The following is a 16,355-nucleotide window of genomic DNA, read 5'->3' as shown; positions in this document are numbered from 1 at the left end:
TATAATACTAAATAGAGATGCAATATTTGAGAATTTCAAAGGGCCTTTCCGTTGGCAATTCATGGGCACAATCCTTGGGGGCATCTGATGGGGTATACAGTTAACTGCTGGTTATTGTTTTCTTTAACCAGAACACTAAACCCTGGTGAATTATGTGATTTTCATAATGTTGGGTGTTACAATGTTGGGTGTTTTACCCCCTAAAACATGATCATCAGGTAGGTAATGTGATTATATACTAGGAGGATGTTTTTCAAAAAAGTGTACAGAAAGTGTAAAAAAAGTTTTTATGTGGCCACACCCAACAGTGCATTAAAGGGGAAAACCACCCATTTCCAACATTTTACTATGTCATTAATATACCTTAGAGCTGTTAAATAAAAAAGTCCCCCCATTCTGTGTTTCCTAGAACTGTAATTATGAAAAGAATCATTAACATGGTGAAACACATGTCATCAAGATGTGTTTCACCATGTTAATGATTTTTTTCAGACCTCTAGTTATAGGAAACACAGAATGGGGGAACGTTTTTATTATTTCCACACACCAGCTCTAAGGGATATTAATGACATAGTAAAATGTTGAAAATGAGTGGAATGCCCCTTTAAGTATACCTGGTTTTCACCTTAGCACCACCCACCTGAAATTAAGCCTCGCCCACAGCTCTGTGTTACTGTTACTGTATGATAATGGGGGAGGGGTTAGGGTTAAGATGTCCCAAAAAATGTGCATTTTCGATTGACTCAAAGGCTTTATTCAGCTTTCCGGAAGAAACCAAAACTAAACAGGGAAGAAATATTTGAATATTTTAACCACACGTGACCTGGGGGTCTATTAGAGATTAGAGTAATGTTAACTCCATAGACACAACAGAAAGTACAAACATCATGGCACTCCATCTTTAACGAAATAACTCTTCAGCTTATAACTTTTTAGGGTTGGAACGATCAGTAATGCATGATCTATAATGGGCCATAGTGCACCATGCATATTGGGCACCCACGATAAAGAGATGCAAAATATATGGTGCAGGCAGCATGTATTTATTAATATGTATTAATATATGACTCAGACCTATATAAATAAAGTTTGACTTGATTTGATTTACACTAATTCAAAAAATAATAATAAATTAACATTTAACCTGAATGGCATTTTAGTTTTATACAATACAATAGATTGTATGATCACATGATCACAGCCCAGTGGGCAGTACAATGAATGGCACCCAGAGTTCAAGTATAGGGAACATTTCAGTAAACAGAGTTAAAGCTGCAATCCATATGTTGTACGTATGTCCTAGGACTCCTACCCAGGGCTTAAACTCGAGTCTCCCGCACGAGCAGTGGAGAAATGAACTGATAACAGAGAGCACGTTTGGGAAGGCACGTTATTTATTTAATACCTCTTGTCAACCAGTAGTGGTCCCACCCGAACACAGCGTCTAAATCCAACACATGAGCAGGGAGACCAACTCAATCCACTGCAGTTGGGTAAGTTATATTGTATTAACATATGCTCTACCAATAATATTAGTCAAAAATAATGTTTTCTTTACACACAATGGATTGCAGCTTTAATCAACAGTGCATGATATAGTTACTCTCTCTTATTGTTTCCCTCTCATCACATAGTCAATGTATAACCTTATACATTTGACCAACACTTGACACTAAAAAACACATTTGTGTAGCTGTTCTTTGAAAGCTGTTTCCCATTTATTTCGTCTTCTGTCTTCTGCTTCCATGATTTCATGTCAACCAACACCACAGATGATGGGTTCCCAAAGTTGTTCATTTCAAGGACTCCCATTATACAGACCTATAAGGTCCTATAAGACCTACACGTATAAGGCAGGGAACCCAGATGATCCCTGGACCACACTTTGACAACTGACTCAGACCATGGATGGGCTGCTTCCAAGGAACTTACTGTAAAACTGAAATAAGAGACAGAAAGACACTATTAACCAATTTACAAAACAAATACAATCTATATATGAATAGAATATAAATTAGCTGACAGACTATGCCATTGTGTGCTGTTTTGCAGTAAGATTTTAGGGAATGTATGCTTTATTATTGTTGGAAAAAAAGGTCAGTGAAGAATGACATGGATTGGAGAGATGACAGATGAGACAGGCCATAAGTTGATTTATGGCCTATCATATTGCAAATGAGGGTTGTGCACAGCAGTCGTCCTGAATAGGAATGACTATCTAGCAAGTTTCCTACGACCCTGGGCTATGAAACTAGAGGTTTGGGCCCTCACATCTACATCGTACCTCCAATCAGACCAATATGCCCATATATGGTGATCTCTGTATCTGTCAGTCCCATAAATGGGAATGCCCACTGTAATATTCTGGGACTCTAAGGGTGCGTTCGGAAATGCGCCCTGAACGCACTGGTGTGCTCTCTTGTCGTTCGTTTATTCAGTGCACTCGGTGCGTTGTCGTTCGAAAATCCAGTGCGCTGCGCACCGGGTGTGCCGAGTGCCCGCACTGAGCGACCCTACCCTGAAGCTGGGGTTGGCCGGTGTCGGCGGTGTGAATGCGTCACAGCTGTGGTCGTTCGTAAATAAGGCACACTGTGACGTCACCGCCCACCACACTCAACAAACTGAACACATTCCCGGTGCGCATTTCCGAACGCACCCTAAAAAACCACACTTGGAGAGCATTCAAACACAGGTCTTTACTTGGAGACTCTCAATGCAGAACTGAACACAGACAGCACACTCAGAGGCTACAAACAGGCTGCAGGGGATCTTGCTAATCAGCACAGGTGGAAATAATGTTCTTAATCAGTGGCATGCTCTTTCACCTAGAAGACACTCTATTACACCCGCCTTTGTGCCCATATATGGAGCTGACTGATTTTTTTCGTGCCTGATGCCATGGCGAAAGGAAGAAGGTAGGATGTCCGCACACTGCTCTTAATGCTCCCAGTAGTATTTTATTAGATTCAACGTTTCAACGTTTTAAGAGAGGACTAAAAACCTTCCTTTTTACCAAAGCATTTTTATAGCCTTACCCTTATGTTTTAAATGTTCCTGTTTTATTAGATGTTTTTAATGGTGTGTTGTTTCTTCTGCTTTTATTTTGCTGTAGCACTTTGAGATTCCATGGAATGTAAAGTGCGTTATAAATAAAATCCATTAACGTTTCGACCTTATTGGGTCCTCATCAGGAACATCCTACCTTCTTTCTGTATGTATATTCTTTTGTTCAGCACCCATCAACTTTTTGAGATGTGCTTGTTTCCATTTTGGAGCTTATCTCTGATGCCATGACGACACATTGAGATTAAACAACACACTCCATAACTCCTTATATGGTTACACGCACGCACGCACGCACGCACGCACGCACGCACGCACGCACGCACGCACACACGCACACACGCACACACGCACACACACACACACACACACACACACACACACACACACACACACACACACACACACACACAATGTAACAATTTATTGTAAAAATCCAAACCTTTTAAATCACAAACTTACAACAAACCAAAAACGGAATAAACAGCTCTGAGTGGTATATAAATAAAAAATCTTGCAATAAAATACCAAACTTAAATGAACGTAATAAATAAGAAATGATGTCCAAAGTACTTCTCCTTCAATCAGTGCATAAATATGGTTTATGCAAAAGAGAAGATTAAACAGATGAACAGATGTGGAACAGATGAACTACTGGCTTTACATAGTCTTCCCCAGATAGAGCATGGATCTCCTGCAGTGGGCCCTGCGGGGCCATGCTGCCAGGACATGTGTATCATGTTATATCATAATCCAGGTCTGAATTATACGTGCCAACTGCACCGTGCATTCGTGCAATGTTTTATGGGCTTCGGGGAGGACCTGATGTGCAGGTTTCTGCTGCTCACCCATCCTATTCATTAAGTTAAATTAACCGCTCTCAAGGGGCACCTACGGACGGCTGCAATTCGAAACTGGCCCTCGTAAAATCTGAATCCCCCCCACCGCCCACCTTTTTTTCCCCTCACTGTGTATGTTTCTTTTCCCTTTTTACCTCCTTTATGATGAATTCCTGTTCTGTTCTTTGACTACCGGTATATAGAAGGGTCTATTTGTACGTCTCTAAATGTTTTGATGAATTGAACAAGGTTAATCTTAAAACAATGCTTAATTGGGTCGTCCACTCACAGTTAACAGTCTTTGTATTGAGTTTGTGCTTGAAATGTACTGTAATTCTGCAAACTGTTAATACATATTTCAATCAATCAATCAATTAATATGTGTTATAAGGACATGTGTTAAAAAAGGACATTCAGGTATAAGGACATGCGATGATGGCAGACTGCTTTGCTTTGTCTTTAATTATTTTGCAGGGGTGATCGAGTCACCCACCACAGCAAAATAATAAATATGTGCAGACCGGTCGTGTGCTCCAGCATTTTATTTGGGTGACTAGTCTCTCCTGAAGTGCTCTGTGGTTACTCTGAGAGGGCCATGAGTGAGACTCTCTGTCCTCCCACGTGCCACTATGGACCAGAGATTATCTGACCCCCTTATGTAGAGCTCTGGACAGGTTCAAGGATATCAGAAAACCCCCAACCAAAACAACCAAATTGAATCCATGTTATTACGCCAGATGTGGGACTAGCACAGGTGTGATTTGACCATAAAAGTTCCCAGACACAGACAGAACAACCAGGAAACACATGAGAAAGCAGACATGAGAGGAAATAAGGAGAACGGCTCCTAAGGAAAACGGAGAAATGGAGAAAAGGAGATTGACAACTGGAGACACAGTTTGATCAATCGGATGGTTGGAAATCCAACAGGCAGGTTGGTCTGGTTGACAGAGAGGGGCCGTGCCCTCTGTCCCCCACATGTTGAAGTGCAGTAATCATGATACATATACTGGGAGCTTGTGGATTCATGTTGCAGCTTCATCACTTATAATACATTGGCCTGCCCTGTTCAACCTTTTATAGATATAGATTCTCTGTTATCTGACATACATCTCCCCCCTCCCTATTCTCTGCTTAATGTTCCTCATTTTTCAGGTTCATCATTCAATCAGTATTCGTTTTATTGTTGTGGTCTAGGAAACGTAATTTTAGGTTAAAAGACTGATTTGAATCTAGTGATCTTCTTTCTACATTACAACCCTTTTTTCAATTAATTATGTACATTATGTAATTTCTTATTGCTAGATGCTTAGCCTCTGCTTTTTCTTATTAGCATTAGTATAGTTTGTTATTTTTCATATCTCCCATTAGATCCCCATCTAGTTCATTGTGAATATTTTAGACTGTTTTGTCCCACATTTGGACACTCTAAATTCCTTCCAATTGAAACTCACCATTTCCCTTTTAATTAGGTTAATTTTTGATGCCACCTTGACATTGTCTGTAAACAGACCATTTCAAGTTGGTCACGCCATATCATGTTTATCCGGCCCTATCATTTTTAGCTCTGGCCTGCCCTAGCCCACAATTACATAATACATAATTGTATTATGTAATTGTACCTCCGAATCTGCAACACATTTTTTGTAGAATTGATTTATCTTCACTAAACTTTAAACTTTATATATTCGGTGTGGACTATTTTTCCGGCGTCTTTCTAAAATTACTTTTTACTGGTCTTTCTATTTTGGGTCTTTTACTCTTTACAAAGGTTTTCAATCCATTCCTGGATGGTATTTAAAAGGGTATATTTCAATCATTTTAAAGGTAAAATATCTTAATTCATTCGGATTAATTTGCGTACATTCAAACTTCTCTCAAAGGTTCTATTTCATTGTGCATTGTCTTAAAGTGACAGCACTATATTTGGTTCCAACTCTGGGTTTTCTAAAATGGTTCTTATGGTCTTAAACTTACAGTCCTATAATCCTGTAACTAATAAGGTAGTTTCTTTGGGTTTTACATGTACCTGGTGGTCTGGACATTATAATTTAAGGTCCTGGTTCAGACTTACATTATTCACTATAAAATACAAATATTCTCATCATAATGGTTAAATTAGAACCATCAAAGACTGTTTTGTATTTGTGTGACTGAGTCGAGGGCCACATTTCATATACACACACAAGTCAAGGCAGTTTATGAGGTTGGCTAGCTTGGACTGGTCATTTGGTTTTAGGAGGAGACAGAGCTGTGTGTCATTACATAACAGCGGAATGCGATGACTGGAGTTGCTCACATTTAATGTGTTTAAAGGAACCCATATTAACCCATATTCAACAAGGATATATCGTTGGTCCCCACTAATACTAAGGCCCACTGCAGCCATCGGGTGTCCGTCAGTGCCGTGTCACAGTCAGCGTCAGGGAATGTTCCCTTTTTAATCAACGAAGGGTGCTCCACTGCCGACGTTGCGTTGCATTGTGCTGCGTTCCATGACTTTTGCCCCGGTTAATTGTTTTACGCCGTCGCACCGCTGTCCTGACGGTCCTGTCATGTATAAAATATAATAAAATATGATTAAATGTAATCGCATTGTATAATTAAATGTATTTACGGCTTGGTTGAATGCTGGAATCACACACAATGTGATTTACAACAACTAAACGTTGCTCTCAATAATGTTTTTTGGAAACATTTGAAGCGAGAAATAGACGATGCAGTAATAAAAAATGGATTCCTTTTGATCAGCATTCAACACTTCCTTGTTTTCGAGGCGACCGTGTTGCACTGGGCAGACGGCCAACGAAGGATACCAAGATACCAAGATAGCTGTCTAAATACTTCCTTAGAGGGGAATTCCACTCATTTTCAACATTTTACTGTGGAAATAATAATAAAAAGTCCCCCCATTCTGTGTTTCCTACAGTGTAGAACTGTAGGTCTGAAAAAAAGCATTAACATGGTGAAACACATCTTGAAGATGTCATCAAGATGACATAATCATGAGTGGAATTCCCCTTTAATGTCAACAAAGTCCACACCCATAACACCAGAGGGAGTTCAATGTGCAACCCAGATTCGGCTCAAACAAGGGACTAAATTATTTTCGCTCCTATGCCACCAAAATGTGGAACGCCCTACCAACAGTCATTAAGACATGCAAATCACTTGACTCCTTCAAAACCGCTCTCATAGGGCACCTACAGACGGCTGGAATTCGAAACTGGCCCCCGTAAAATCTGAATCCCCCACCCATCCCTTTTTCCCCTCACTGTAGTTTATTCCCCCTTTTTACCTCCTCTATGATGTAATGCTTTATGGTGTCGACGTGTCGTCCACAGTTAACAGTTTTGTATTGAGTTGTGCTTGAAATGTACTATAATTCTCCAATCTGTTAATAAATACTTCAATCAATCAATCAATCAATCAAACCCTAATCTGCTCACTGCAAATACCCTAAATTTGCCTTAATCCAATATGCCAACATTGACAACCTATTATAAGGCAATATTTTCAAAATGTCATTATGCTTTAAATAGCATGTGACGTGTCAAACTACAGTAGGGGGTTTTCATGATTCTGAATCCAATCCAAGCATGTTTTGCACAAAAAAACACTCACAAATGTGATGAGGTCAGCACATTTTGGGGACATTTGGGTAAGTGGTTATGGCCAAATGTAGCCCAAGGAGTGTTTTTCATGCAAAACTAATGCTTGGAATGGATTCAGAATCGTAAAAAAAACCCTAGTTTGACACGTTACATGCTACTTAAAGCATAATGAAATTTAGAAAATATTGCCTTATAATAGGTTGTCAATGGTGGCATCTTGGACTAAGGCAAATGTAGGGTATTTTGCAGTGAGCAGATTGGGGTAGATTTTGTATCCTGGATAGTAGATTTAGGGCTCCATTTTCGTCACCGCTAAACCCCTTATACTTATCCCTAAACTTCTGGGGAGAAGCCACACTGGGGAGAAGCCACACTGTACAGGGCCCTATTAAGCAAGTGGAATCTAATTACATATCATTTTACAGTTTTTAAGACGTGGGGGCGTGTGCAATGTCATATTACAATTATGGGCCAGGTAAGAAGCGCTTTCGACACCCCGTGGTGTGAGCAAAACGGCCTTGAATTAGTCATGGGAGTGTTTCAGGGAGTTTTGAGGCTTACCCAATGAACATGTCCGTACTATTCTCTTTACGACACCAGCTGATGTCCTCATGGAATGCGCCCTTTTCGGCAAGTGGTATTACATTTCTGCAGACTGGCACCATAGACATGACATGACTTTGTCACATTTGGGTTAATTATTCCTATTGCACTGCATGCTGTCACCTTTATGCCTCAAAAGAACAGATCCACAAGCTGTCACAGCCATGATGTGCATAGCTTGTAGGCCTATGTCTCTATTTTGTTAAGTAACTTGCAGTGTTCATTGGAAAGTCATTACAGCGGCGCAGCCATATGCTAAGGGAGGGAGATATACGCACATCATCACTTTGATTGATTGATTGATTGAAGAATTTATTAACAGTTTGCAGAATTACAGTACATTTCAAGCACAAACTCAATACAAAGGCTGTTAACTGTGAGTGGACGACCCAATTAAGCATTACACTTGTTTCCAACAGGGTCCACCATGTTCAAATCATCAAAACATTTAGAGACGTACAAATAGACAATTCTATAGACAGAACAGGAATTCATCAAAAAGGAGGTAAAAAGGGAAAAGAAATATATACAGTGAGGGGAAAAAAGGGGGGGGCGGGGGGGGGGGGGGATTCAGATTTTACGGGGGCCAGTTTCGAATTGCAGCCATCCGTAGGTGCCCTTTGAGAGCGGTTTTGAAGGAGTCAAGGGATTCGCATGTCTTAATGACAGTTGGTAGGGCGTTCCACATTTTGGTGGCATAGGAGCGAAAATAATTTAGTCCCTTGTTTGTGCCGAATCTGGGTTGTACATGGTTCGTTGCACTCCCTCTGGTGTTGTGGGTGTGGACTTCGTTAACATTAAGGAAGTATCTAGACAGGTACATGGGTATCTTGGTGGTGTATCGAATCTTGTGGACCAGACCCATTGCAAGTTGCTGTACTCTGTCGTCGACCCTAAGCCATTCCAGCCTGTCGAAGTGGGCAGGGGTGAGGTGGGTTCGGGGGGCTAGATCAAGTAGGAGCCTGACCAGTTTGTTTTGGGAAGTCTGGAGCCTGGTTTTAAGGGCCTTTGAGGTGCTGTGGTACCAGGAGGTGCATGCATAGTCAAAGAAACCCTGTACAAGGGCTCCTGTTAAGCATGTTTCTGTTCTAAGCATGAAAAACAGCTGTAAAAATCTTTATTCTAGTTCATTTGATTCATAAATGAATAACTAAGCCTTTGAAATGGCACCTACCTATACCTTTCAGATCGGAATGGAACTGCGAGTAGATACGCAGCATTGGCTGGCAAATTGGCAATCCATGCGTATATGTTCCCAGAATCGTCTAACCCCCGAACATACAAGTTCGTTTGATATTGTTTAATTCGATAAAAATAGAACCATATACCATACAGCGAATGAAAGCAAGATTCCTAAGGAATGTGGGGATTTTTACATTTAAAAAAACGGCTGAGAAATGAGAGAACCATGAGTGTTTATAATATCAAATATTATAAGAATAATATGAAAGACAAACGGGCTGTGAAGAGCTCAGCTCACCATCCCGACAAGGAGGAAATATAGCCTATAGTGCATGCACGTATATGCACTGACTGTTGCACACACGCTCTTTATTTGTTTCTATTGAAAAACACCAGTAAAATAACGTTTATTTTATTTTATTTCATTCGAGTCACGACGAAGGAATGAGTTGAAATGCCATACGTGCGCCATGCGTATTGCTGCGGCCCCAATGTTATGGTCTTCGCTCGTAGCATTTTATTGAAGAAGATTTGAGTCGGGTGTGATACAACGTATGAAAGCAAACCTCCCAGTGATTATGGAGATGTTTTAATTTTTAAAAAAGGTTTAGAAATGAGCGATATATGACCCTTTATAATCTCAACGAGAAAGCCAGAAAGCTCGCTGTTGCCATGTCTCATAGAAACAAGTAAATAGGTCTATAAACATACTCCCAAAAGAATCGCATATAACAGGGGTCTAAAACCTATTTTAAATGAAGTGCCATGTTTTTATTTTCTAGATAGTGAGTCTGCCATATCAAGATTCCTTTTAATGACACCACATTAAAATTTCCAGCATATTTTGATTGTCCACAAATATAAAGTTCTTCCTTCTTTTTACATATTTTCTTGCACATTGTTATAATGATCATTATAAATATATATCCCCCTGCAGTCAGAGTTCATTGTTTTAATGAATGAATGTGATGCATTGTGAGCTGGTAGATCTGCTATTTTCAAAAGTAATCTTTGAAAAAAGTGATAAGAATATTTTTGAAAAATGTTATTGAAACATTTAAAAACACAAATCTGTCATGGGGGTCACTGGCTTAGTTGGGCAAATGCATTCATCTGGGGGTCCTTGACATGGGAATGTCGCTGTGTGAGGATCACTGGTTTAAACAACATTAGGAGAAAAGCCCAAATAAGCACGTTAGAAACAAGAAAAGCAACCACAACTACCAATATTTACAAGCAACTTTGCAGAAAAAGAAGCCGCTTATAATAAACAGCAAACAGACATGGCAACACTCCAGCAGCACTCCAGAGCCGCTCAAGTGTAAAATCAAACAGTGCTTTTTGCTTTTAAGACGTGGTCAGACCCAGGCGGAATCGGTATGCGCTGAGTGTTTTTAGGTCAAGGGGCTTAATAGCAATTAGCGCAAAGCGAAAATAATTAACATATGGACACTCCCCCAATGCTAAATTATGCAGGAACGTGGTATTCCATATGAGTGAGCGCTCACCACGGCTTCCATAATACGAAAAGGCGCAGAGCGAGGGCGAAATCTGTATTACCGCATGGGTTTTTCGTCTTGCTTAATAGGGCCCTGTGTGTCATAGGCTCAATATGTCAGTTTGACATATTCAGTAGACATCGTGATCTTTTGTGGCCAGATGAAATTTCCTGGGGTTTATTAGGACTATAGTAAATAATAAAAAAATAAATCGCCATAATATTTTGTAAAAAATGCCCCCGCCCCCTGTCAAAAACAGCTAAAATCCCTAAAACGAAAGAAAGCAGCAAATGAAAAAAAAATAACACTCATCTTTTACTTTCTCTAATAACAACCTAAAACATGAACCTTGGTTGAAAAAAACTAAAGTTGTCCTTTAAAATGGCCAGTCTACAAGCTCACAGCGTGTCAATGTAGATTGGCTAGTTGAACTATTCAAAAATGTTTTTCAAAATAGTAAAAAAAGGCAAAGAAGTTTAGGGTTAAGGGGTTTAGCGGTGACAAAAATGGAGCCCCTAATGTCCTGTCAGAATCAGTTGAGAAACAAAATAAAGCAATTTAGTCCAACCTAAGAGGAATGTTTTTCTTTAAGTACTGGACTTTCTGTCTACACTCTACAGCATTGCTCTTCAATAAGTATCAATAAAATACACAAACAATGGCTCCACTGAATGCATTAACCTTTCTAGTTGTTAATCAGTTGTTAATCACTATTATCTGACAGCAGCTTTTTGTGTCCCATATCACAATGACAATGATTGTACTCACCATATTTAGAAAGGGTATATTGAGCAGTGACAGAACAAACCCGCACGCTACAGGAAAAAATGACCTAGAGAGTAGAAGACAACAATGTGACATTTTTAAACATTTTAAAAACACAAATGTATTGTAAACCCTGGTCCAAATTATTTTCAGATGGCGGTTCACGCCACGGCCAAATACACATCCTCTACACTAAAATGTTTGTCTGAATGTACTTACTTGAACAGAAGTACAAAGCCATATGTCTCCACTGCCATGCCAATGATTGGCCAGCGGAAGAGCACCAAGGCTATACCTCCTAGGAAAAAGGTAGAACCTCGTAGCTTGTGCCTTTGGAAGAAGAAGTGGGTAGTCCTCCGGAGGCCAATGATGAACGCCAAGCCAGTCAAGAAGAGAATCTTGCAGCAAAGAAAGAACAAAGCATCCATAATTCCATATCTATTAATATTAAGCTAATTCATTGCACTCTTGTGGTGGCATAATGTGCTTACTGCTTTTTGTGGTCAATTCCACTAAATAAGTTAAAATCTTAAATATTAGACATAAGATTTGTATAGATCTAGCCCTTGTATAGAATTCAAGGGCTAAAGCAAAGCAAAGCAAAGTAAAGCAAAGCAAAGCAAAAAAGCAAAGTTCTTTGTTTACCCAGGGTGAATGGACTAAGCTCGAGATGCTTGTTTACAGCCAGACCCTGCTCATAGAACATTTCATGGTAGGGGTTCAATGCCTTGCTCAAGGGCACTATAGATTGCAATAACATTATTCTGATTAAATTAATGTATTTTGAATTGTCATGTAGCCTATACTGTATATGCACACTCCCAAGCAATGAAAACAGTCACTCACTATTGACCTACCGTACAGACAGAGGGCTAACAGTCACCATTCACTATTGACCTACCGTACAGACAGAGCGCTAACAGTCACCATTCACTATTGACCTACCGTACAGACAGAGCGCTAACAGTCACCATTCACTATTGACCTACCGTACAGACAGAGCGCTAACAGTCACCATTCACTATTGACCTACCGTACAGACAGAGCGCTAACAGTCACCATTCACTATTGACCTACCGTACAGACAGAGCGCTAACAGTCACCATTCACTATTGACCTACCGTACAGACAGAGTGCTAACAGTCACCATTCACTATTGACCTACCGTACAGACAGAGCGCTAACAGTCACCATTCACTATTGACCTACCGTACAGACAGAGCGCTAACAGTCACCATTCACTATTGACCTACCGTACAGACAGAGTGCTAACAGTCACCATTCACTATTGACCTGCCGTACAGACAGAGCGCTAACAGTCACCATTCACTATTGACCTGCCGTACAGACAGAGCGCTAACAGTCACCATTCACTATTGACCTGCCGTACAGACAGAGCGCTAACAGTCACCATTCACTATTGACCTACCGTACAGACAGAGGGCTAACAGTCACCATTCACTATTGACCTACCGTACAGACAGAGCGCTAACAGTCACCATTCACTATTGACCTGCCGTACAGACAGAGCGCTAACAGTCACCATTCACTATTGACCTGCCGTACAGACAGAGCGCTAACAGTCACCATTCACTATTGACCTACCGTACAGACAGAGGGCTAACAGTCACCATTCACTATTGGCCTACCGTACAGACAGAGCGCTAACAGTCACCATTCACTATTGACCTGCCGTACAGACAGAGCGCTAACAGTCACCATTCACTATTGACCTACCGTACAGACAGAGCGCTAACAGTCACCATTCACTATTGACCTACCGTACAGACAGAGCGCTAACAGTCACCATTCACTATTGACCTACCGTACAGACAGAGATGAACTATTGACCTACCGTACAGACAGAGATGAACTATTGACCTACCGTACAGACAGAGATGAACTATTGACCTACCGTACAGACAGAGATGAACTATTGACCTACCGTACAGACAGAGATGAACTATTGACCTACCGTACAGACAGAGCGCTTTAAGGATTTGGGGCCCATTCCAAGAGCTAATGGGGGCCACATAAATAATTCAAGTTGGTTTGCATCCATGATGGTGTATTTATGGACTTAAACTAAAACATATGTACAGTTTCCACACCCTGGACAGCTGAACATATAACAAAACATGAAAAGAGTTCCCAACAATTCCCTCAAAAATAAATGTAATATTGTTTTGCTCATGGTCATGGTGGTCAGAGTTCTCTTTTTTGAGTGGTGCAGCCACTCCAATGTACAGGAATGTGTGTCCCTGGCTGGCTGGCTGGCTGTGTCTGTCTATGTGTCTGTCCGTCTGAGCACGGTAATAGCGTTAGTTCACCCCCAAGTGTCATTGTTGTGCAGCGTAACACACACACACACACACACACACACACACACACACACACACACACACACACACAGTACAGTACAGTACAGTACAGTACAGTACAGTACAGTACAGTACAGTACAGTACAGTACAGTACAGTACAGTACAGTACAGTACAGTACAGTACAGTACAGTACAGTACAGTAATATTTTTTCTTTGCTCATGTGATGTTGTCTGAACTCGGTAAGCAGCTCCACCAAAAATGTTTCATTATTTGGTTCATGAAGGCTGGGATTACAGCCACAGAAAGCAAGGTTTCATTCTGAAAGGTGTTTTTACTGTTTTTCCCCCAACATTCACATCTCTGTAGTAAGTAGCTTCAGTGTCGTTTTGCATTCTGTGTGAGAGAGTGAGTCTTTCACATTATTTTGAAACCTGCACAAGTGAGACTTTGAGTTTGCTTGCCAAATAGAGTGCAGTAGAAGACTCGATCAGATGATTTTGACTGAGTGCACTCAACTGAATAATTCAATTCTCGCATGTCGGATGGCGGGCCCATTTCAATTGAAAATCATGTGTGAAACATTCACAACGTTAAAGCTTATTCTTGGGTATACAAAATAAATCTACGGTACATTGTAGATACCCCCCTCCATATCTAAAATGTATATAGCACCTTTCCCATAAGATGCTTTACATGGTGGGGAAGAGGAAGCAGCAAATAAAAACAAAAGTTAGCTACGGAAAGCAATATTGAAGAGGTGGGTGTTGAGGGCTGTTTTGAAGGTTTGGAACGTGGGGGCATCTCTGAGAGTTTTGGGGAGTGCAATTGTAACTCCTAAGAATGCAGCTATCCACAAACCAGCACGTATCTTATTTATGTTGTTTTACAACAAATTATCTCTTATTATTTGCACTGTGATCAACGTGAAATGTTTGTTTGAGCTACTCACATTCCCAAATGCCAACAAGACAGAGTCAAAGTACAACAGCACACCGAAAAGCAGAAAGAATAGGCCGAATCCTGTTAGACCAACTCCAATTTCTGGAACACAAACAAGCATTACATTAGGATGAGGATGAAGACAGATGAACAACATCAGTAGTCTGTGTCAAGTCTTTGTCATGGAAGAACAACCAATAAAACACCCATAAAGCTCCTTTTGCTAGAACTTTCTCAGTTATGTAATTCAAGCTAGGAAATGTTGTCCTGATGAAATAAAATGTATTTCTTTAGAATAATAATCAAAATTCACTCAAATTGGAAAGTGAATTGACACCCCACGTGGGCCATTATTTAATCACATCTCCAGTATTGGCTTCCATGCAATGTATTGAGGTTAAAGGTCAAAGGTCTTTATAACCATATCTCACCTCTAACATTACACGTCACTATGCTCTACTCAAAGTACTGTGTCACCCTTTGCAGGTATATCTACCTCAGCGCTCGCTGACCTAAACCTCAGATGGTATCAACACAGAGAAGAACATGGTGTTGTGGAAAAGCACTTACTTTGAAATTCTGTGACGTCAAGCATAATTCCTTATTTCTTTATTTTCCCGCCTGCCTTCTTTTGGCCTCTCCAGTTCTGCTCTCCCACAGCCTGGCTTGCCTTTCCTCTGTGGTGATTTCTGGAGAACTGGTGCGTTCATTCCTTTTCTCAAAGGCTGACCTTTGAGCCTGCCTTTTACCGCATAGGCTGGTGTAGTAATCATTAACCAAACTACAGATTCACATAGTTGAATTCAGAGGTGGAGTCTGAAACTTCACAGAGATTGAAAAACACATGGTAAACAAGTTGTCTCACAAAAGGTTTCTTGAGACAAAAGAATGCTTAAGTGTCTCCCCAACACCTCAGCAAGCCTCAAACAGATTGAGAACAATGCAAGGTACTCAGGCTGAGTGATTGCTCTGAGTCTAGACCGACCGTCTCCTAGCTCACTAACCATCACACTAGCACAGAGACCCAAATGTATAGTATCATTATTGACAGAATATGGCAAATATGGCTTATGGACTATATTGATGAAATGTGGTTCCATCAGATACGACATGGGTTAATACGATCATCAGTTATCATTCACTGGGTACCTGAGGTTTCATCAAAAACTAGAGAATAAGTGTGCTCCTCTTGAGCACAAGTCTCCGAAATGTATTCATGATTTTCGAGTCGGCAATAAAAAAATCACATCTTCGAAAATCATGAAAAATGTTGATTGATTTAAAAAAAAAGTACTTTATCCATTTATTTAAAATGATGGATGTGCTACCTTTTGGGATTTGTTGTATGCCTACTTTTTAATGTATGGTGGAGTTTGGGTCTAGCACTCCACTGAAAACTAGACTATAGTCTACTCTATAGACTACTAATAGTCTATACATAGCATACATGGGCAACTGGCGGCCCGCGGGCCACATGCGGCCCCCACCTTCACTTAATGTGGCCCTCAGGTTCATTTCGGAATACTG

The 16,355-nt window shown here is 40.5% G+C and overlaps 1 protein-coding gene across 2 annotated transcripts; it reads right to left on the bottom strand.

The window, feature by feature from the left end:
• Positions 1 to 1,690: 1,690 nt before the first annotated feature.
• Positions 1,691 to 15,605, bottom strand: golt1a (golgi transport 1A). Of its 2 annotated transcripts, none has more exons than XM_079510043.1 (5): positions 15,399 to 15,605; positions 14,839 to 14,930; positions 11,785 to 11,963; positions 11,569 to 11,632; positions 1,691 to 1,939 (listed from the first exon to the last, which is right to left on the bottom strand). In XM_079510043.1, exons 1-5 carry the CDS (start codon positions 15,421 to 15,423, stop codon positions 1,898 to 1,900), a joined length of 402 nt encoding a protein of 133 aa, XP_079366169.1. In that variant the 5' UTR covers positions 15,424 to 15,605; the 3' UTR covers positions 1,691 to 1,897. The 2 variants fall into 2 exon arrangements, with proteins under 2 accessions (XP_079366169.1, XP_079366170.1); XM_079510044.1 differs by lacking the exon at positions 1,691 to 1,939 and adding an exon at positions 10,401 to 10,455.
• Between the last annotated feature and the right edge of the window lie 750 nt (positions 15,606 to 16,355).

Source organism: Electrona antarctica, assembly GCF_951216825.1.
Source record: "Electrona antarctica genome assembly, chromosome: 9".
NCBI classification, from domain to species: domain Eukaryota; kingdom Metazoa; phylum Chordata; class Actinopteri; order Myctophiformes; family Myctophidae; genus Electrona; species Electrona antarctica.
The sequence above is the reverse complement of the archived record's forward strand: the minus strand, read 5'-3'. Positions and strand labels throughout refer to the sequence as shown.